Consider the following 22,956-nt stretch of genomic DNA (forward strand, 5'->3'; position numbering starts at 1 on the left):
GCGCTCCAGCAAGACTCCGTCTCAAAAAAAGAAAGAATAGGAAAGTTGCAGGCACATAACCAGACCCACTTGGACACAGTGACACAGCTGCATCATAACTACATACACAATCATATATACTACGCACAGCCCACATAGCACACGTACTTCCCAGGCAGATAGACACACAGACACACACAAATCCACCAATGCTGGTGTGACAAGCCCTGCTGGGTGTCCCTTGCTTGACATCCTATCTGTGCATCATGGGCACAAAGTCAGGGCCTCTGAGCACCTAGACCCTGTTGGTGCAGCTCAGGCTGTATCTCACCAGCCAGGCTGGCACACGAACAGAAGTTCCTTGTAGGACAAGATTTCTGGAGCTCTAAAGTAGTATTCCATCCTCCGCGTCCTCAAACAAACATCCACCTTCAGATCTAGAGCTTCATTTCCCAGGGAACTAGGAAGCTCAGAGTCCTTCCTGATGGTGGGGAATTGGTGGCCTTGAGGAGAGAGAACTAAAGGCGGAGCTGAGAGAGATTGGATGCCTAGAAGGCACAAGGCAACTGGTGCTACATCAAGAGACTGCCGGACGGCATGTGACACATGTGCTATGACTGCCATCAAAAGCTCAGGGGAAGAGAAGAAACAGCGGGCAGAATACTGCTTGCCTGCTCAATCCTCTATCAGCCATTCACTCCAAAAAACAAAACAAAACAAAAAAACTTATCCATTCATTCCAAAAAAAGTCAACTATGCTCTGAGCATGTGTTGAAGCACAGGGGATGCAGAGCTTACACATGGCAAAGTCCCTGCTCTCATGGAGCTTACATTCACCCAGCTGTCTGTTCTCCTACCCTCCATTCCATCCACCAAAATGTTTCCTTTCCTGTGTGCCAGGTTCCACATTCAATTGTGCAGGGCAGACATGGTGGGACACGGGCAGGTTGCACCAGGTAGTTCTATGAGGTGGGAAGAGCAGTGGGTGCTTTAGAAGCTCGGGAGAGAGAGATGCCATGTGGGCAGGCAGCTCCCTGGGGAAAGGCTGCTCAGTGGATGTGTCAGGGGGCAGGGAGAATGCCAAGCATTAGAGATATGAAGAGAAAAGCACTGGGCACAGCATATCAGTCAGGAATCTTTAGGTTGCAAGTAACAAAACAACATGACTCCACACGGAAAGGAATTTATTGGTTCTTGTAACTGTCGAATCCAAGATTGGGACGAGCTTCAGAAGTGCTTTGATTCTGAGGCTCAAACAGTGCCCTCGGGATCTGCTCACTCACATGCACTATCTCCTTCACCTTCTGAAGTTTGGGTGGAGGAAGGAGTAGCTCCAGATCTCAAACCCTCTCAGCTTCAGTTTCATGCCTGTCTTCTCACACGTTCTAGTGACATTGCACTTCATTGGCTCTATCAGGGTCATGTGCCCACCCCTAAAAAAATCACCATGACCAGGGAAATGTGAAGGCAGTAACTGGCCCATGTCCCATGCTCCACCCAACCTCCTCTCAAAGCACAGGGCAGAGTGACCAAGCAGTGGAGTCCCAGAGAAAGTGGGACTCAGTTATAAAACAAGGGTGAGGGAATACCTGGCTGGAAATTATCCTAATTACATGAGGGAGACCACAAGAGCAAAGGCATAGAAGTTGGAATGTTCAGGAAATGAAAAGGGAGTGGAGGAGTATGAGGGCTGGAAGATGTATGGGATCCTATTTGCAAAAGCCCTAGCCTTGACATCAGACAAAGATTTTGGACTTGATTGTGCAGGTCCCAGGGAGATCTGAAGTTTCCTGAGTTGGGGCCTAGGCCAAGCGTGTTCACTGCCTCCTTTTGCAGACTGTACATGGTCCTGTGACATTCCCTGGGAGCAGCACTTCGAGACCCTCCTGATTGCCAGATGCTGGGTCCACCATCAAGGCTACAAGAATGGTCCTTTTAATAGCATTTCCCAGCTGGACTACAGAGAATGTGGAACCCTGGCGAGTGGAGGGCCTCAGGCTCTTTGTCCCCAGCAGTGCCAGAAGGAAAATGCTCCCTCCTCCACCCATGCATTTAACAGATACTTTCTGAAAACCTACACACCAGGCCCTGTGTTAGGGGGTGGGGTACAGCAGTAAGCCTAACTAAGATCCCTACCTTGTGGAATTCACCTGGGACAATGTGGGTGGGGACAGTAGCCATTGAACATCACAAGTAGGAGAAACATACAATGTCTGAAAGAAATAAGCGCTATTGAAAAAATTTAAAAATAGAGCATCAGGAAGATCAGGAGCATCAGAGATGGGGAAGTTTGTGTTAAATAGGTTGGACAGGTGAGTGAAAGATGATATCTGAGCTAAGACCTCAGAAGGTGAGAGAGTGAGCCAAGCAGACAGCTGAGAGGAGAGCAATCCAGGAAGAGGAATCCCCAGGAGGATGTGTCAGGAGTGTTTGAGATCAGTTGTGTCTGGAGCACTGGAGGCTGGTGGACATAAGGGCAAAGAGTGTAGCCAGGGCGGGGGCAGATCACATAGGCCTTAAAGGATTACCATAAGGAGTTGGGCTTGTTAAATAAAAACGATGGGAGGCCATTGTTTTGGACTAAGCTCCTGCACTAGGTCCCAGCTGACCAGACCAAACCAAAATGGAATCTGTCATATTAAAGTTCTATGTCCTCAAACCGAAACTAAGTTGTTATCTGACCTTTGAGACTCCTGGAGACAGAGTTAACAGCCAAATTCCCAAACATGACAGTTTCAGTTGGCATGATAATGCAGACAGTAACCATGCTCATGATAATGAAATTCCCCTTGTTTTAATCATTATTAAAAAGTAACCTGAAGAAAACTGATGTCAACCACCCTGTTCTGGCCGTATATAGAAAGTAACTTTGAAATGACAAATCTGGCCCTATGCAGTGGCTCACGCCTGTAATCCCAGCACTTTGGGAGGCTGAGGCAGACAGATTGCTTGAGCCAAGGGGTTCTAGTCCAACCTGGGTAACATAGTGAGACCCTGTCTCTACAAAAAATACAAAAATTAGCCAGGTGTGATGGTGTGCTCCTGTAGTCCTAGCTACTTGGGGGCTTAGATGGGAGGATCGCTTGAGCTCACGAGGTGGTGGCTGCAGTGAGCCATGACTGTGGGATTGGACTTCAGCCTGGATGACAGAGTGAGATCCTGTCTCAAAAAAAAAAAAAAAAAAAAATCAATCTTTTTTTTGTTCTTCATTTCTTTCTGCCTTCGACAGCCCCTTCCTGTCTATAAAACTAACACTTCCTGTCTGTAAAACTAACCTCTTCTACCCAGCTCATTGGAACACTCTTTGTATTTTTTGGAGTGAATCTGTTCCTAATTCAATGAGTCTATTGCCTGATTCTAGAATTGCCAATAACGCTAATTGAGACCTTTAAACTAAATTTGTTGTAATCTGGTGTTTTGACAGGCTGCTGCTCTGAAGGAGGCGGAAGTAAAGGCTGAGACTGTCAGGATCATTCTGGCTGCTAGGTGCAGATGAGATGGGAGGAGAGCAAGAGAGAGGAAGTACAGGGGCCAGTTGGAAAACTATTACAGCAATTCTCCAGCCTGGCCAACATGGTGAAACTCTGTTTCTAATAAAAACACAAAAATTAGGGCCGGGCATGGTGGCTCACACCTGTAATCCCAGCACTTTGGGAGGCCAAGGGGGGTGGATCCCAAGGTCAAGAGATCGAGATCATCCTGGCCAACGTAGTGAAACCCTGTCTCTACTAAAATTATAAAAATTAGCTGGGCGTGGTGGCATGCGCATGTAGTTCCAGCTACTCAGGAGGCTGAGGCAGGAGAATCGCTTGAACTCGGGAGGTGGAGGTTGCAGTGAGCCAAGATCGCGCCATTGCACTCCAGCCTGGGCAACAAGAGCGAGACTCCATCTCAAAAAAAAAAAAAAAAAGAAAGAAAGAAAGAAAAAAAAATACAAAAATTAGCCAGGTGTGGTGGAAGGCACCTACAGTCCTAGCTACTTGGGAAGCTGAGGCATGAGAATCGCTTCAACCCAGGAGGAGGAGGCTACAGTGAGCAGAGATCTCGCCACTGCACTCCAGCCTAGGTGACAGAGCAATAGAGCAAGACCCTGTCAGAAGGAAGGAAGGAAAGTAGGAAGGGAGGAAGGGAAGAAGCGAGGGAGGGAGGGAGGGAGGGAGGGAGGGAGGAAAGGAAGGAAGGAAGGAAGGAAGGAAGGAAGGAAGGAGGAAGGAAGGAAGGAGGAAGGAAGGAAGGAAGGAAGGAAGGAAGGAAGGAAGGAAGGAAGGAAAGAAGGAAGGAAGGAAGGAAGATTGTAGCAATTCAGAAAAGAAAGCATGGTATCCTGGAAGCAAGTGAAGAAAGTGGAGGAAGAAGGCAGGGGCGAGCAAATGCTGCTGATGGCTGAGAACCGAGAACTGACCACTGGGTTTAGCAACATGGTCACTGAGGCCCCTGGAGAGAGCACTTTGAGTGGACGCCCAATTGAGCTGGTTCCCATCTGTTCCCACCAGACCGAGATTTGGTCACTCAGGCTGATTTATTCCCCACATCCTCCTTGTTAGGGGAGTTCTCAGACTGCCTCTCCCCAAGGTCATTCATGCCAGTCATTTCTTCTTGGGCAGTAAGTATGCTGCTCTCAGAACAGCTGGATAATGAGGCCTGGGCAGTGCCAGGTGCCAGGTGCCATCCAAGCATGGCAGCCAGGAAAACCTTCAGGTGCCGGCGGAAGCGGTGACTGGAGAAGGCATACAGGATGGGGGAAAAGCAGCAGTGAAGGAAGGCGATGCTCTCTGTCACCTGGAGTGCGTAGTCTAGATGCTGGCTGACCTCACAGTTCCCGAATACTTGCAGGTCCAACAGCGTATGCAGAAACAAGGTGAGATTGTATGGGAACCATAGCACGAAGAAGGCCACCACCAGGGCTGCAGCTATTTTTAAAGCCCGGCCCTGGCCTGCGGGCCTCAGCCTCACCAAGACACAACCAATACGGGAGTAGAAGAAGATCATGGCAAGGAGTGGAAGAAGAAACCCTAGGAGGTTCTGCTGGAAGCGGAGGAAGAGCTTCCAAATGGTCCCATGCCCGCCGAAATCTGCGTGGCAGTTCCACACACCCTTGGGATTTTCATGTGTCTGTACAAATACCATATCAGGGATGGAGGCGGCCAGGGACACAGCCCATACTATGGTAGCAAGGAGCAGGCTCTTGGCCCGGGTCCTCAGCCTGTGGTAGGGCTGAGCATGAACGATCTCCAGGTACTTGTCCAGGCTCATGCAGCTAATGAAAAAGATGCCACTGTAGAAGTTAATAGTATAAAGAGTGCTCACCATCTTGCACAAGAAATTCCCAAAGACCCAATGCCAGGCCACGGAGATGCCCCAGAAGGGCAGTGTCACCAGAAACAGAAGGTTGGAGATGGCCAGATTCAGCAGATAGATCTCAGCCATCCGCCTGCGAGGCACGTACCGGAGCAAGACCATGAGAAGAAGGAGGTTCCCGCTCAGGCCCAACACAAAAATCAGGCTATAGAAGACTGGGAGGAAGACTTTGCCAAAGGACACCACTGCATCCTTCCTGCAGAGCATGAAGGCCACCTCATCCAGGTAGTCATAGTAATAGAAGCTGGTGTTCTCAGAACCGGCATCCTCAGTGGTGAGTGGCTGCGGAGAAGCAGTGGCGGCCATGTTGAAGGGAAGTGCCCAGTCCCGACGTCCTGTAGTGCTGTGAGGGGAAAATATGGTGAGACCTAGCATTCTCTACCTTTCTCTAAACCCACTTTTGCTGCTGCCCTGGGATGTCCAATAGACTCTTCAAATCTACATCAGCACTTGCAGTCCAGCAAGTAAGAGCATAGGCTTAGGGAGCCATCTGCACCACTTAATAGTTATGTCACCAAGATAGTCCCTCACCTTTGTCTTATTACTGAATCCCACTTACTCTGGGACACTTACTCTTGGATAAGCGACTAACCTTCAGGTGTTTTCAGAGTATTTAATTCTTTCATTATGGTTTTGTTTCTTTATTTTTCTCCTTCATTATTTAAAAAGACTTACAGTGTCTTTCAAATTCTTCTTTATTCTTTAGGGATATCAATTCATCTATTTAATGTGTCTCCTGACCCTTCCTCATATATGGCTTATAATTTTTTTAATGACAGCTTAGCTTCAGTGGGGCTTTTTAAAAAAAATTTTGTTTATTATACTTTAAGTTCTGGGATACATGTGCAAAACGTGCAGGTTTGTGACATAGGTATATACATGCCATGGCGGTTTGCTGCACCCATCAATCTGTCATTTACATTAGGTATTTCTTCTAATGTTATCCCTCCCCTAGCCCCCAATCCCCCAACAGGCCCGGCTGTGTGATGTTCCCCTCCCTGTGTCCATGTGTTATCATTGTTCAACTCCCACTTATGAGTGAGAACACGCAGTGTTTTGTTTTCTGTTCTTATGTTAGTTTGCTGAGAATGATGGCTTCCAGCTTCATCCATGTCCCTGAAAAGGACATGAACTCATCCATTTTATGGCTGCATAGTATTCTATGCTGTGTATGTGCCACATTTTCTTTATCCAGTCTATCATTGATGGGCATTTGGGTTGGTTCCAAGTCTTTGCTATTGTGAACAGTGCTGCAATAAGCATATGTGTGCATGTGTCTTTATAGTAGAATGATTAATAATCCCTTGGGTATATACCCAGTAATGGGATTTCTGAGTCAAAGGTATTTCTGGTTCTAGATTCTTGAGGAATCGACACACTGTCTTCCACAATGGTTGAACTAATTTACACTCCCACCAACAGTGTAAAAGCATTCCTATTTCTCCAATCCTCTCAAGCATCTGTTTTTTCCTGACTTTTTAATGATCACCATTCTAACTGGGGTTAGATGGTATCTCATCTCATTGTTGTTTTTATTTGCATTTCTCTAATGACCAGTGATGATGAGCTTTTTTTTCGTATGTTTGTTGGCCACATAAATGTCTTCTTTTGAGGAGTATCTGTTCATATCCTTCACCCACTTTTTGATGGGGTTGTTTTCTTCTTGTAAATTTATTTAAGTTCTTTGTAGATTCTGGATGTTAGCCCTTTGTCAGATGGATAGATTGCAAATTTTCTCCCATTCTATAGGTTCCCTGTTCACTCTGATGATAGTTTATTTTGCTGTGCAGAAGCTCTTTAGTTTAATTGGATCCCATTTGTCAATTTTGGCTTTTGTTGCCGTTGCTTTTGGTGTTTTAGTCATGAAGTCTTTGCCGATGCCTATGTCCTGAATGGTATTGCCTAGCTTTTCTTCTAGGGTTTTTACGGTTTTAGGTCTTACGTTTAGGTCTTTAATCCATCTTGAGTTTATTTTTGTATAAGGTGTAAGGAATGGGTCCAGTTTCAGTTCTCTGCATATGGCTAGCCAGTTTTCCCAACACCATTTATTAAATAGAGAATCCTTTCCCCATTGCTTGTTTTTGTCAGGTTTGTCAAAGATCAGATGGTTGTAGATCTGTGATGTTATTTCTGAGGCCTCTGTTCTGTTCCATTTGTCTGTATATCTGTTTTGGTACCAGTCCCATGCTGTTTTGGTTACTGTAGCCTTGTAATATAGTTTGAAGTCAGGTAGCGTGATGCCTCCAGCTTTTTTCTTTTTGTTTAGGATTGTCTTGGCTATATGGGCTCTTTTTTGGTTCCACATAAAATTTAAAGTAGTTTTTTCTAATTCTATGAATAAAGTCAATGGTAGCTTGATGGGGATAGCATTGAACCTACAAATTACTTTGGGCAGTATGGCCATTTTCACGATATTCATTCTTCCTATCCATGAGCATGGAATGTTTTTCCATTTGTTTGTGTCCTCTCTTATTTCCTTGAGCAGTGGTTTATAGTTCTCCTTGAAGAGGCTCTTCACATCCCTTGTAAGTTGTATTCTTAGGTATTTTATTCTCTTTGTAGCATTTGTGAATGGGAGTTCACTCATTATTTAGCTCTCTGTCTGTTACTGGTGTATAGGAATGCTTTTGATTTTTGCACATTGATTTTGTATTCTGAGACTTTGCTGAAGTTGCTTATCAGCTTAAGGAGATTTTGGGCTGAGGTGATGGGGTTTTCTAAATATACAATCATGTCATCTGCAAACAGAGACAATTTGACTTCCTCTCTTCCTATTCGAATACGCTTTCTTTCTTTCTCTTGCCTGATTGCCCTGGCCAGAACTTCCAATACTATGTTGAACAGGAGTGGTGAGAGAGGGCATCCTTGTCTTGTGCCAGTTTTCAAAGGGAATGCTTCCAGATTTTGCCCATTCTGCATGATATTGGCTGTGGGTTTGTCATCAATAGCTCTTATTATCTTGAGATACGTTCCATCAGTACCTAGTTTATTGAGTTTTTAGCATGAAGGGGTGTTGAATTTTATCAAAGGCCTTTTCTGCATCTATTGAGAAAATAATGTGGTTTTTGTCATTGGTTCTGTTTATGTGATGGATTACATTTATTGATTTGTGTATGTTGAACCAACCTTGCATCCCAGGGATGAAGCTGACTTGATGGTGGTAGATAAGCTTTTTGATGTGGTGCTTGATTTGGTTTGCCAGTATTTTATTGAGGATTTTTGCATCAATGTTCATCAGGGATATCGGCCTGAAATTTTCTTTTTTTGTTGTGTCTTTGCCAGGTTTTGGTATCAGGATGATGCTGGCCTCATAAAATGAGTTAGGATTCCTCTTTTTTTCTATTGGTTAGAATAGTTTCACAAGGAATGGTACCAGCTCCTCTTTGTACCTCTGATAGAATTCAGCTGTGAATCTGTCTGGTCCTGGGCTTTTTATGGTTGGGAGGCTATTAATTACTGCCTCAATTTCAGAACTTGTTATTGATCTATTCAGGGATTTGACTTCTTCCTGGTTTAGTCTTGGGAGGGTGTATGTGTCCAGGAATTTATCCATTTCTTCTAGATTTTCTAGTTTATTTGTGTAGAGGTGTTTATAGTATTCTCTGATCGTAGTTTGTATTTCTGTGGGATCAATGGTGATATCCCCTTTATCATTTTTTATTGTGTCTGATTCTTGTCTCCTTTCTTCTTTATCAGTCTGGCTAGTGGTCTATCTATTTTGTTGATCTTTTCAAAAAACCAGCTCCTGGATTCATTGATTTTTTGAAGAGTTTTTCATCTCTTATCTCCTTCAGTTCTGCTCTGATCTTAGTTATTTCTTGCCTTCTTCTAGCTTTTGAATTTGTTTGCTCTTGCTTCTCTAGTTCTTTTAATTGTGATGTTAGGCTGTCGATTTTAAATCTTTCCTGCTTTCTCCTGTGGACATTTAGTGCTATAAATTTCTCTCTAAACACTGCTTTAGCTATGTCCCAGAGATTCTAGTACATTGTGTCTTTGTTCTCATTGGTTTCAAAGAGCTTATTTCTTTCTGCCTTCACTTCATTATTTACCCAGTAGTCATTCAGGGGCAGGTTATTCAGTTCCCATGTAGTTGTGTAGTTTTGAGTGAGTTTCTTAATATTGAACTCTAACTTGATTGCACTGTGGTCTGAGAGACTGTTTGTTACAATTTCCATTCTTTTGCATTTGCTGAGGACTGTTTTACTTCCAATTATGTGGTCAGTTTTAGAAGAAGTGTGATGTTTTGGTATCAGGATGCTGAGAAGGATGTATATTCTGTTGATCTGGGGTGGAGAGTTCTGTAGATGTCTACTAGGTCCACTTGGTCCAGAGGTGAGTTCAAGTCCTGAATATCCTTGTTAATTTTGTCTTGCTGATCTGTCTACTATTGACAGTGGGGTGTTAAAGTCTCCCATTATTATTGTGTGGGAGTCTAAGTCTCTTTGTAGGTCTCTGAGAACTTGCTTTATGAATCTGGGTGCTCCTGTTTTGGGTGCATATATATTTAGGATAGTTAGCTCTTCTTGTTGCATTGATCCCTTTACCATTATGTAATGCCGATTTTTGTCTTTTTAATCTTTGTTAGTTTAAAGTCTGTTTTATCAGAGACTAGGATTGCATGCCCTGCTTTTTTTTTTTTTTTTTTTTTTTTTTTTTGCTTTCCATTTGCTTGATAAATATTCCTCCATCCCTTTATTTTGAGCCTATGTGTGTCTTTGGACGTGAGATGGGTCTCCTGAATACAGCACACCTATGGGTCTTGACTCTTTATCAAATTTGCCAGTCAGTGTCTTTTAATTGGGGCATTTAGCCTGTTTACATTTAAGGTTAATATTGTTATGTGTGAATTTGATTCTGTCATTATGACGCTAGCTGGTTATTTTGCCCATTCGTTGACGCAGTTTCTTCATAGTGTCAATGGTCTTTACAATTTGGTATGTTTTTGCGGTGGCTGGTACCTGTTTGTCCTTTCCATGTTCAGTGCTTCCTTCAGGAGCTCTTGTAAGGCAGGCCTGGTTGTAACAAAATCTCTCAGCATTTGCTTGTCTGTAAAGGATTTTATTTCTCCTTCACTCATGAAGCTTAGTTTGGCTGGATATGAAATTCTGGGTTGAAAATTCTTCTCTTTAAGAATGTTGAAGGCCAGGTGTGTTGGCTCATGCCTGTAATCCCAGCACTTTGGGAGGCCAAGGTGAGTGGATCACGAGGTCAGGAGATCAAGACCATCCTGGCTAACATGGTGAAACCCTGTCTCTACTAAACATACAAAAAAAAATTAGCCAGGCATGGTGGCGGGTGCCTCTAGTCCCAGTTACTCAGGAGGCTGAGGCAGGAGAATGGTGTGAACCCAGGAGATGGAGCTTGCAGTGAGCCGGGACCATGCCACTGCACTCCAGCCTGGGCAACAGAGCGAGACTCTGTCTCAAAAAAAAAAAAAAAGAATGTTGAATATTGGACCCACACTCTCTTCTGGCTTGTAGGGTTTCTGCAGAGAGATCTGCTGTTAGTCTGATGGGCTTCCCTCTGTGGGTAACTTGACCTTTCTCTCTGGCTGCCCTTAACATTTTTTCCTTCATTTCAACATTGGTGAATCTGAAAATTATGTGTCTTGGGGTTGTTCTTTTCAAGGAGTATCTTTGTGGTGTTCTCTGTATTTCCTGAATTTGAATGTTGGCCAGTCTTGCTAGATTGGGGAAGTTCTCCTGGATAACATCCTGAAGAGTGTTTCCCAACTTGGTTCCATTCCCTCCATCACTTTCAGGTACTCCAATTAAATGTAGGTTTGGTCTTTTCACATAGTCTTATATTTCTTGGAGGCTTTGTTCATTCCTTTATATTCTTTTTTCCCTAATCTTGTCTTCACACTTTATTTCATTAAGTTGATCTTCAATCTCTGATATCCTTTCTTCTGCTTGGTTGATTCAGATATTGATCCTTGTGTATGCTTCACGAAGTTCTCGTGCTGTGTTTTTCAGCTCCATCAGGTCATTTATATTCTTCTCTAAACTGGTTTTTCTAGTTAGCAATTCCTCTAACCTTTTTTCAAGGTTCTTAGCTTCCTTGCGTTGGGTTAGGACATGCTACTTTAGCTCGGAGGAGTTTGTTATTACACACCTTCTGAAGCCTAGTTCTGTCAATTTGTCAAACTCATTCTCCATCCAGTTTTGTTCCATTGCTGGCAAGGAGTTGTGATCATTTGGAGGAGAAGAAGTGTTCTGGTTTTTGGAATTTTCGGCCTTTTTGCACTGGTTTTTCCTCATCTTCATGGATTTATCTACCTTTGGTCTTTGATGTTGGTGGCCTTCAGATGGGGTTTCTGTGTGGATGTCTTTTTTGTTGCTGTTGATGCTATTCTTTTCTGTTTGTTAGTTTTCCTTCCAACAGTCAGGCCCCTCTGCTGCAGGTCTGCTGGAGTTTGCTGGAGGTCCACTCCAGACACTGTCTGCCTCGGTGTCACTAGTAGAGGCTGCAAAACAGCAAATATTGCTGCCTGTTTCTTCCTCTGGAAGCTTCGTCCCAGAGGGGCACCCGCCAGATGCTAGCCAGAGCTCACCTGTATGAGGTATCTGTCAACCCCTGCTGGGAGGTGTCTCCCAGTCAGGAGGCACAGAGGTCAGGGACCCACTTGAGGAGGCAGTCTGCCCCTTAGCAGAGCTCAAGTGCTATGTTGGGAGATCCATTGCTCTCTTCAGAGCCGGCAGGCAGGAACATTTAAGTCTGCTGAAGCTGCGCCCATAGCTGCCCCTTCTCCCAGGTGCTCTGTCCCAGGGAAATGGGAGTTTTATCTATAAGCCCCTGACTGGGGCTGCTGCCTTTCTTTCAGAGATGCCCTGCCCAGAGAGGAGGAATCTAGAGAGGCAGTCTGGCTACGGTGGCTTTGCCAAGCTATGGTGGGCTCCACCCAGTTCAAACTTCCCAGTGGCTTTGTTTACACTGTGAGGGGAAAACCACCTACTCAAGCCTCAGTAATGGCAGACACCAGTGGGGCTTGTTTTATCCATAAATGTCCAATGCATCCACCCTGGCTTTGGGTTTTCTTTACTCCTGTCACCTGAGGATTTCCCTTGCTTTTTGAGAATTTTAAAATATTTTATTTGTAAATAGTTTCATATCAATATTTTTAATGACAAATATTTAATATTTTAAACATTTTATCCAATATTTCTGTTTGCAGCAGAAAGGTGTGATCCATCATGTTGATGGGCTCAGAACCTACTAAACTTTTCTCCCTTTCAGTTTCCTTATCTTTAAAATGAAAATAATAACAGTGCCTGTCTTGTGAGGTTCTTGTTATGCTTAAATGTAATAACACATGCAGAGCACTTTAAGTTCTACAAAACTGACTGGAACATAGCAGACATTCAATAAATGCGAGCCTAGATTATTGCTTTGCCCAGAACTGAGTTCATCATCTCCCCACCAGCCCCTTTCTTCTTTCCTAGGCCTATCTAACGGAATGACTCCACCAACTACTCAGTCACCTAAGACTGAAACATGGGATACCTTGCAGATTCTTTCCTCATCACCCTCACCACCACCCTGTGAGTCTCTCCTCTTGAATCGGCCCACTTTTCTCTAAGTCCCATAAAAATATGTACAGGATACTCTTTTAATAAAATTAAGACAAATGAAACAAAACATACATACTTTGAAGGAGTACAAATAGATGACAGGAAGGCATAGGAATGAGAGGCACCAAATTCAAGATGGCAGGTGCCTGGGCAGAAGCCAGCGGCATGGGATTGGAGTGGACCATGGAGATGGGACGAGTCACTGTCCACGGTCAAGTGTCCTCTAAGGCAGTGACATCCCAGGATTTTATTGCATTATTTAAAATAATTTTTTGACGACAGCTTCACATAAACCAGTGATACAAGTATGTCATGAACTAAGAATTAGGCTCAAACCTGTAGTGTGTTCCAGGAGAAAGAGAGGGGGAGAGAGAGAGACTTCATATTGAACAAAGAGCATTCACCAATTGGGAAGGGGGCTTGAGGAGGAGACAGGAAGGAGATAAAAAGGAATTTGTGGTCCAAGCAGGCAATTGTGAAGAGCCACTGAAGACGGGCCTGTAGACTGCTGATGGTCACAGGCCACAAACTGAGAAATGCAAATCAGCTCTACCCCATAGTTCTGGATTTTACTTTTTAATATTTTACTTGCATGAGCTTGAACTTTTTAATATGTTCAATACCCCGTTGTATTTCTTCTGTAAATTATTTATTCTATTAATGGGTGGGATGCTCATTTCATGAGGTCTTATAATAGTGAGGATGTTAGCTTTTTTCATATATATTGCAAACATTTTCCTTAGCCCTTTCTGATAAAAGTTTTATCCCCTTTTTTCAGGCAGACTTCGAAAGAAATGTTGACTCGGGTCCTCAGTTGACCGTATCTATGATACCATGATCTCATGGCTGGTGGAACTATTCAGTGCTGCTGAAGCAGAACCTCTCCTGAGAGAGCCCTGGAGTCCTCCCACTCTGTGAGCCTCTGCCCCACCCTTGGGCTCCTATCCAATGGCATCTGGACCAGATGCTGTGGAAACCACACATGACCTGTCCCCACCCCAGGAGCTCAGCCTGAGTGGCTTTATCTAAGGCCCAGCTCTGTTCCTGATCAACCTCAGGAACTTTACCCAGTGCCTTTTTTTGCTGGTCTTCCTGTCCTCTCCTCTGCACCAGGGGCTTCCTGGTCTTCAACTCCTCCCTTTTCTGGGCAGCAATAAGGAGACTCCTAGCACATGGCTGGTGCTGGGAGCCTGTGAGCTGCTGCAGAAGGAGGATGTGAGGAGTGTACTCGGGCCTTATCAGGGCTTATTACTCAGGAGTTGACATTGATTAAACATCAGCTCTTCTGAGCTGCTGACATGGACCTTGATCTTGACTTGATTTCTCAAAGTCCCCTGACTTTTGTTTCAGCAAACAACCAAGTCTGATGAATGTTTCAATCAAAGCCAGAGGTCAGAGTCAGCAGACCCTGCTAGTCCAGGCCACCTTTGTTCTCCCTCTACATGGAACACTCTATCCCCTTCCCACTCGAAGTCTTTAGCCTCCTGATCTTTCACTCTGGGAATCTTTTCTGGTCATCCTCACTTCTGGAGCAACCGTCCTCCTATCACTTTCATCAGTAAAGCCAACAAGAATGACAACAGCCATCAGGCCTTTGCCCTCCTGATCTCTTACTCTGGGAATCTTTCCAGGTCATCCTCACCTATGGAGCAACCATCCTGCTATCACTTTCATCAATAATGCCAACAACAGTGGCAACGGCAATCAGGCCTTTACCCCGATCTTTCACTCTGGGAATCTTTCCAGGTCTCCCTCACCTCTGGAGCAACCATCCCCTCCTATCACTTTCATCAGTAATGCCAACAATGACAGCAGCAGTCAGCACTCCCATATGCATGTTACGGCTGGCCGGACACCTTCATATGCACTGCAGTAGCCTTATAAGGCAAATTGGGAAGGGACCATCAGTCCCATTTAACCCAGGAGCAAAGCAACTTTACCAGGGTCACACAGGAAGTCGCTAGCCAAGTTGCATCTGAAATCCAGGTCTTCAGACTCCAGGTACATGGTACCTTGTCCCTGGTCTCACCTCATCCTTAGCCTCTGTTCTTCCCTACCCAGCAGTTACAAAAAGGAGTCACTGAGAAAGGTGTGATTGAAGGCTGGCTGTGGTGGCTCACACTTGGAATTCCAGCACTTTGGGAGGCCAAGGTGGGTGAATCACCTGAGGTCAGGAGTTTGAGACCAGCCTGGTCAACATGGCGAAACCCCATCTCTACTAAAAATACAAAAATTAGCCGGGCATGGTAGCGCACACCTGTAATCCCAGCTACTTGGGAGGCTGAGGCAGGAGAATCACTTGAACCCAGGAGGCAGAGGTTGCAGTGAGCTGAGATCACACCATTGCACTCCAGCCTGGGCAACAAGAGTGAAACTCCATCTCAAAAAAAAAAAAAAAAAAAAGAAAGGTGTGATTGAGTCTTTGCTGGTTGCCCAGGATCTTACCCTCAATGGGAGATATCCAGGGCTCACCTCCCTCAGGTATCTCAGGAAAGTCGCAGTTGAGGCAACAAGAGGAAGGATATTGTGATGAGGATGCAGCCATGTTAGTTGGGCTCCTTCTATGAGTTGAACACTCACATGTAATTTTCTCATCCTATCTTCACCATAGTCCTGGGAAGCAAAGTGATTATAATCCCCACTTTCCAGATAAAGAAACAGGTGTGGATAGGTGAAGCCCAATTGTCCACAGACTCAGATTAGCAAATGGGGGGCTAGGGATTGGATGGCCCTCACAACGTGAGGTGGAAGTGATGACCCCTTCCCCCACACACTCCCTTTCAGAATGGATCAAACTTAAATTCGAAGGTTGAGGTTCCGACAGTGGGACTTCTGGCCTCAGCAACTAGTGGCAGGAAGGTTCAAAGCCAGTGGTGTGCTGAGAGCCAGTCATATGGCATCTGGGAGGCATTAAACAAATGATCATGGAATTAACCAACTCTGCGTTCAGTGATGTTAAGTTGGTAACTTGAAACTGGGAATATTTACACCACGGCAAATGCTATAAATCAAGGCTTTCCTCTCCTCTGCCATCCTACCTCCCCTGTGCCCCCAGCCCAGAGCTGGTTGTCAAGCCTTCACCAACACTCCCCTGATCAGGCCCCCAAGAGCTTGACCAAACCCTGCTTGACTCACCGAACCCTCTTTTGTGTCTCCCACCATCTCCCCTCTTCCACCTTAAACATTAATTTCATGGTCGCCCTCCCTACAGCCAAGAAGCCTATGGACAGGGTCACGTGTAGGTCCCTCAGGTGCTGAGAGCACACCCATGCTGAGTGTACTGTTCACAGTGCAGCTGATTCAACATGCAAAGTGATCAAATAAACAAGACTGAATGTGATCTCCAGAGGCCACACCAGCCTTTGAAATATGAAGCCAAGGACACCATTTGAGATCACTTCTAGTGGAAAATACTTTTGCTGGCTTCCTTTGAATGTGGAAATCATATCCTCCTTTAAAATACAATCTAGGGTAAGGGCTTTAAATGTATTAACTTATTTAATCCTCACATTTACCTGATAGAAGTAAATACTATTATTAGCCCTGTTTTAGAGCTGAGGATACTAAAACACAGGGAAGTTAGAGAACTGGCCCAAGATCACAGAGCAATTGAGTAGTAGAGCCAGGATTTGAAACCAGGTGTCCATGCTCTTAAATGCTAGGTTACAATACCACTCGAAGAAAATAGCACAGCCAGGTGCAGTGGCATGCACCTCTAGTTCCAGCTACTTGGGAGGCTGAGATTGGTGGATTCCTTGAGCCCAGGAGTTTGAGACCAGCATGGGCAACATAGCGAGACCCTGTCTCAAAAAAATAACAATAATAACAACTAGGTTATAGATCCCCTCCCCTGAGCTTTATATGTAATAATGCACTGACTTCTCACAATAACCTTATAAAATGGGCCCCATTTTACAGATGAGGAACTGAGACTCAGAGAAGGGGAGTAACGTGCCCAAGGACACACAGCAAGTATATGGCAGAACTGGAAACCAAGTTCCTGCAGCTGGCTCCAGAGCTGGAGCCCCAAATCACACACTGGGAGTTCAGCCTGTGTGCATCCCTTCCTCGGGCTTGCAGGATGAACAGCTGCCTTCTGGATGGTCTGCATGGGAAGCATATTTGGATTGTGATTTATAAAATACAATGAAGATAATAGAAACCAGCCCTGACACTTACACAGGGCTTTGTGTTTCCAGATACCTTTTTTTATTGCAGTCATTGCTGTGTCTTCTTGGCTCCCTCGTGAAGGGGTGAACAGGTATCGCCTCTCTGGTTTCCCAGGAAATCCAGGGCCACACTGCGAGCCAGGCACAGCTGGCCAGAGGAATCAGCTGGCCTCTGATTCCAGATCACGGCACGTTCTCTCTCCTTACTTTTTTAACATGTTATTTTTTCCTGATTGCCATAATAATATATATTCAATGTAAAATGTGGAAATGCAGTGGAAAAATAGAAAAGAGGCCAAAAAACAAAAACAAAAGTCCCCTGTGATGCTACCACTGCAAAAATAACCCACAGGAACTTCTTAGTGTATGCTGTTTGTCTGTTTTCATGCCCAGAGCCATGTCTGGTACACCAGATTACACAAAGTCTGGCTGGAAGGGAGTGGCCTTGTCCATTCCTCAGCAGGGCAGGAGTCCCCTTGCAGCTTCCAGCTAGACATAGCTGTCTCCTGCTTCTGAGATATGTGAGGCCTGCCTGCGCCCCACGCTCCCTGGGACCCCACATCACTCAATGTTTCCTGGCCTGGTCAGGAGATAGGATGTTTGTGACATGTATAAAATCACAAGAGTAACCCTCCTCCCAAAGCTTATTTCAGCTAACAAAAAGTAAGCACTTTTAGAGCCTGACCCTTCAAGGAGCTGCTGCTGCAGAAGGTGAGACTTTCATGTCTTTCCCAGAATGTTTTTTGATGTTTTGTTTTTTGCCTCTCTCCTTGTTGCCTGAAATGTTCCCATGAGAACTCCTCGCGTGTGTATTTCAGCATGAAAATGAAACCCCACTATCCCCAGGAAGGGCAGGACACTCAGCATGGTAGAATAGACAGAATAGGCAGGGTAGAACAGACAGAATACAGCTTAACTCACTTCTTAATGGCTGTGCAACTCCGAGCTCATTATTTAACCTCTCTGAGCCTTAGCTTTCTCACCTATAATCTGCCTCCCTTGCAGGGTTATTATGGTAAACTAAGGGCCTGGCGTATACTATTGGTTCTCTTCCAGCCCCTAAAATGAATAAACTCGCTGATTAAATGACACTGGGATGCATGGGAGGAGATCCAGAGACTATTTGAATCTGGAACTGTTTTGGGCAGAAGGAAGGGGGCCAAGAATTTGAGAAAGGAGCAGGATAGGGAGAGGGTAGACATGTGTAAAAGAAGAGACCACAGAGCTGTGAAACTTTGGCCCTGGGAGAGAAGCCCTTAAAGACCATCTCATCTGCCCCATTATCTTACAGCTGGGAACACTGAGGCCCAGAGATGGAAAGGAATGCCTGAGCTCCCCCAGCCAGGTTGGAAAACCAACTCTTAGGGGTTTTCAGAATCTGCAAAGCAGATTCTCAGAGCCAGAGTCAAGGAAGGGAAAGAGGTCAGAAGACCCATCACTCTCCAGGTGCTGGAAGCAATTGCTCCAACAGCTGCCCTGGAGAGAAAGCTCTGCACTGACTTAGCACCTCCCTCTTCCCAGCACCTGTGCCCACTCCCCAAACCACTGGGTTCAGTCTCTCCCTGTGTCCCCTGGGCAGTCCCACCCCCACCCTGCACCCCGAGTGTGGCTATAACCTACCGGACCCAGAATGCCTTGCTTGGGAATGTCCACCACAAGCCTGGGAGGAGAGCAGCAGCGCCCAGGTGCCTCTTCCTCAGGGAAGTGCAGACAGAGTGTAATTGCTTTCCATGTGCTCATCCCCTCTCTGGACAGCAGCCTATGTATATCCTGCTTTCAACTGGAAAAAAAAATCCCTTTGCCCTTGCCCCAGCCCTCATCTCAGCTGCATAGCCATGAGCAATTTCTCTCATTGATAAGAGTCAAGCTCAAATGACTCCCACCCCATAAAAGAGCATCCCTCAAAAATAGTGTTTGCAAAGCATGTATCCCCTCTCTGGAATGATTCCCTAGTAGCTGGGTCAAGTCCACTAACAGCCCATCCCAGATGTCCAGGCCTTTGTTTACCCTGTGCCTACCTGAAGGGCCTTCCCAGCATCATCTTCAGCTTCTTCATCCGAGATACCTTCTCAGCAAGATCTCAGTCCCATTCTGCCCCAATTCTAAACTCCACCCAATCTCTTTTTCTGGCCATAACTCCCACTGAGCAGGGCTGTGTCTGCTACACCCACTGTGTCACCAATAGTTTCATCTCCCAGACTTTCCAAATCATCTTCCCTCTTTCTTTCCCTTCTCCCCGACTCCCCTTCATGGCATCTCTGTATGATTAGCTGCCTGTTTAACTATCTGTTCCCCTGCTGGGTCAGGAGCTCCCAGGGGAAGGACTATATCTGACCCATCACCCAGAGTCCAGAGACAGGCAAGAGCAGAGACTGAATGAATGAATGACTGTGGATATATGATGCATTGCCTGCCACATGCTTAGCAGTATGAGGGTCTGCCTTCCCAGCACAGCACCTGTGGTCCAGGATCAGTATCTCAGCCACCCTCACCTCCAGTTCCACTGCCCCCTTGACACACAGCAAGTGCTTGGTGAATGCCTGTTGTCTCCACCTGGACTAAGCAATAATTGAGTAGTAATGTCAGGTGGTAAAGGCATGGCATTGGAGTCACACACAGCTGGGCTTGGACCTGGCTCTGCATTTACTGGCTGTGTGACCTAGAGATGGTGGCTTCGCCTCTCTGGGCCTCGGTTTTTGCATCTTTACTGGGGGTACAGATAGTCCCTCAGACAGGCGTCAGAGAACGGAATGTCCCAAGAAGATGGATATGGCCTTAGACATTTGCCTTTCTCTGGGGTCCACAGGCTACCAAGAATGGACATTAAGACTATGATGGGTTTTTACTCAGGCAGAGGGAAGCAGGGGACCTTTCAAGTGGGGCCTCCAGGTTTCTCTAGGCCAAACACTAGTTTCCAACAGAGAAACCGAAGGAGCTGCCCAACAAGAGCCACAGGGTCCTGGGTCCCTCCCACAAAACAGCTAAGTTCTGGGACCTGGGCTCCTTTTTTATTCTCCCTCACCTCCCCACTTTTGTACATCCTTATTTTAAAATAATTTTTAGACTTGCAAAATAAAGCACGAGATTCCTAGATACCTGTCTGCCAGCTTCCCCTAATATTAACATCAGTTAAATTGAGTTTAGCCTAAGGCTAAACGTATATTTTTATATACTTTTAATATATAAAACACATATTTTATCATTTAATATATAAAACTTACATATTTTTAATTTGGCCTAAAGATTTCTCCACACATAATGAACTGTAACCAAACTGAATGTATAAACAGGCTATAACCTATTCTTGTGCCAATTACAGAGTTTCAGCCAATCACATGTGGCCAACCATTCAAATGGTGTTCAAATAAGGCAAACGCCAAGCTGTAACCAATCCAGCTGTTTGTCCCTCACTTCCATTTTCTGTCCATCAGTCTTCTTCCACATGCAGCAGCACCCAAGTTTCTCTGAACCTAATCTAGTTTGGGAGGCTGCCCGATTCTCAAATTGTTCTTTGCTCAATTAAACTCCGTTTACTTTGCCTAAGGCTTTACTTTTTTTTTTTTTTTTTTTTTTTTTTTTTTTTTTTTTAGACAGAGTCTCACTCTGTTGCCCAGGCTGGAGTGCAATGGTGTGAGCTCAGCCTCAGCTCACTGCAACCTGTGCCTCCCAGGTTCAAGCAACTCTCCTACCTCAGCCCAGTAGCTGGGATTATAGGTGCCCACCACCATGCCCAGCTAATCTTTGTATTTTTGATAGAGGCAAGGTTTCACCATGCTGGTCAAACTGGTCTCCCATTCCAGAGCTCAAGTGATCCGCCTGCCTCAGCCTCCCAAAGTGCTGGGATTCTAGGCGTGAGCCACAGCAGCCGGCCTCTAAGGTTTTACTTTTAACACATCTACATAATCACAGTACAGACTAATAATCTAAACAAGGAAATTAACATTGACACGATACTACACACCTTATTCAAGTTTCAACAGTTGTCCCACTAGTGTCCTTTCTCTGGCCCAGGATCTAAACCGGAATGCACTTGGTTCTTATGTCTCCTTTGTCTCTTCATTCTGGGGCAGTTCCTCAGTCTTGCTTTGTCTTTCATGACCTTGACAGTTTTGAAGAGTACTGGCCAGTTCATTTGTAGAATGTCCCTAAATTTTAGTGTGGTGTTTCTTCAGGATTAGACTGAGGTTGTGTATTTTGGGCAGGAACAACACAGAAGTGATCTTATGTCCTCAGTATACATATCAGAGGTACATAATTTCAAGATGTCTCTTTCCTGGTGATATTAACTTTGATCACTTGAAAAATGTGGTATCTAACAAGTTTTTCCACTGTGAAATTACTATTTACCTTTTGTAATTAATAAGTATCTTGCTACTTTGAGACTATGCAAATATCCTATTTCTCATCATGCTTTTGTCCACTAATTTTTGCATCCATTTATACTTTCCAACAATAATTATTACTGTGGTTTTTTCCAAATGGTGATATTCTATTTCCATCATTCTTTCTACATATATTAATTAGAATTCTATTATAAGAAAGAGCTGGGCCTGGCACAGTGTCTCTTGCCTGTAATCCCAGCAGTTTGGGAGGCCAAGGCAGGTAGATGGCTTGAGTCTCCGAGTTCGAGACTAGCCTGGGCAACATGGCGAAACCTCATCTCTGCAAAAAATACAAAAATTAGCCAGGCGTGGTGGCATGCACCTGTAGTCTTAGCTACTTGGGAGGCTGAGTTGAAAGGATTGTTTGAGCCCTGGAGGTGGAGGCTGCAGTGAGACAAGATTGTGCCATGCACTCCAGCATGGGCAACAGAGGGAGACCCCATCTCAAAAAAAAAAATTTTTTTTTTTTAAAAGAGTTAGCCTTTCTTCTTAAGTATTTATATTAGTATGAACTCATGGGTATTTATTTTATCCTATTACTCCCATTATTTATTTTGCTGTTCAAATTGTCTCATCCTCTTTTAAAATATTTCAACCCATCTGTTTTCTGTTAAGCTGCTTTTCCTAATGAGATGTGGCCCACGGCTAAGTCACTCCCTCAGTGTCACTCCCAAGCCATAGCATGTCAGACACTCCCTGGTGTGCAGGGCAGGTGGTTGGGAGACCTCTGAGCATTTGTGTGAGCAACTAGGTTTCCCCTTTCCCTGAAACTCACTGAGGCATCTTCCCAACAAGGGCTGGGCTTTTTCCTGGAACGGGCAGGTTGCAGTTGGAGGAGTCAGTCCTAACTCCACAGGCAAAGAGTTCCAGGAAGGGCTGAGCCTGGCCAGGTAGCCCCAGATCCCCCACCCCCACCCCTGCTCTCCATCAGGCATCCTCCCTCCAGCACCACCAAGCTCATGCTCTGATTGCCCCTTCTTGAGTCTGCCAGCTCTTGACAGCCTGGTTTTTGATGGCAGAGCCCTGGGTTGGCCCTGCCTCATCCTCTGTCTCACTGTTTCTTTCTTTTATTTCTCTGTCTTCCTTGGGCAAAATTCACCCCATTCTAGTTTAACTTATGAGGAAGTCAGTCCAGTCCTTCTCTAGGGCCTTAAAACTCTGAATTCCTAGGCTACAAACTTGCCCTCCAATTTAGAAGCCTGGTTAGAGCCCACATTTACTCACTTTTATTTGCTGTTATGCCAGAACCTCAGATCTTCCTAACATGCTCCATTGATGGGACAAAAGGAAGGAAATGATGCTCCTCTCACCTCTTCCACTTCCTCTTTCTGTGCTGTCCCCAGCCAGGCCCCCTCTGGCCACTCAGACTGTGTTATCTCCTCTTTTGTACATCTGCCCAAGGCACCCTTCAGCTAAGGGGTTGTGTATAATCCTTTTCCCAACTGCCAGTCCCTTGCCTTGCTACAAATGCATTTGTTTGAAATCAATATATGTATT

General features: G+C 45.1%; 1 protein-coding gene across 4 annotated transcripts; it reads right to left on the bottom strand.

Moving 5' to 3' along the window:
- Nucleotides 1-4,479: 4,479 nt before the first annotated feature.
- Nucleotides 4,480-22,734, bottom strand: ACKR2 (atypical chemokine receptor 2). Of its 4 annotated transcripts, none has more exons than XM_055281253.2 (3): nt 22,684-22,734; nt 18,698-18,857; nt 4,480-5,680 (listed from the first exon to the last, which is right to left on the bottom strand). In XM_055281253.2, exon 3 carries the CDS (start codon nt 5,641-5,643, stop codon nt 4,489-4,491), a length of 1,155 nt encoding a protein of 384 aa, XP_055137228.2. In that variant the 5' UTR covers nt 5,644-5,680; nt 18,698-18,857; nt 22,684-22,734; the 3' UTR covers nt 4,480-4,488. The 4 variants fall into 4 exon arrangements, with proteins under 4 accessions (XP_055137228.2, XP_055137220.2, XP_055137239.2 ...); XM_055281245.2 differs by having other exon boundaries at nt 18,698-18,768; nt 22,684-22,690; XM_055281264.2 differs by lacking the exon at nt 18,698-18,857 and having other exon boundaries at nt 22,684-22,714.
- Nucleotides 22,735-22,956: the final 222 nt, after the last annotated feature.

The sequence above is a fragment of the Symphalangus syndactylus genome, chromosome 1 (assembly GCF_028878055.3).
Source record: "Symphalangus syndactylus isolate Jambi chromosome 1, NHGRI_mSymSyn1-v2.1_pri, whole genome shotgun sequence".
In the NCBI taxonomy this organism is placed as follows: Eukaryota; Metazoa; Chordata; class Mammalia; order Primates; family Hylobatidae; genus Symphalangus; species Symphalangus syndactylus.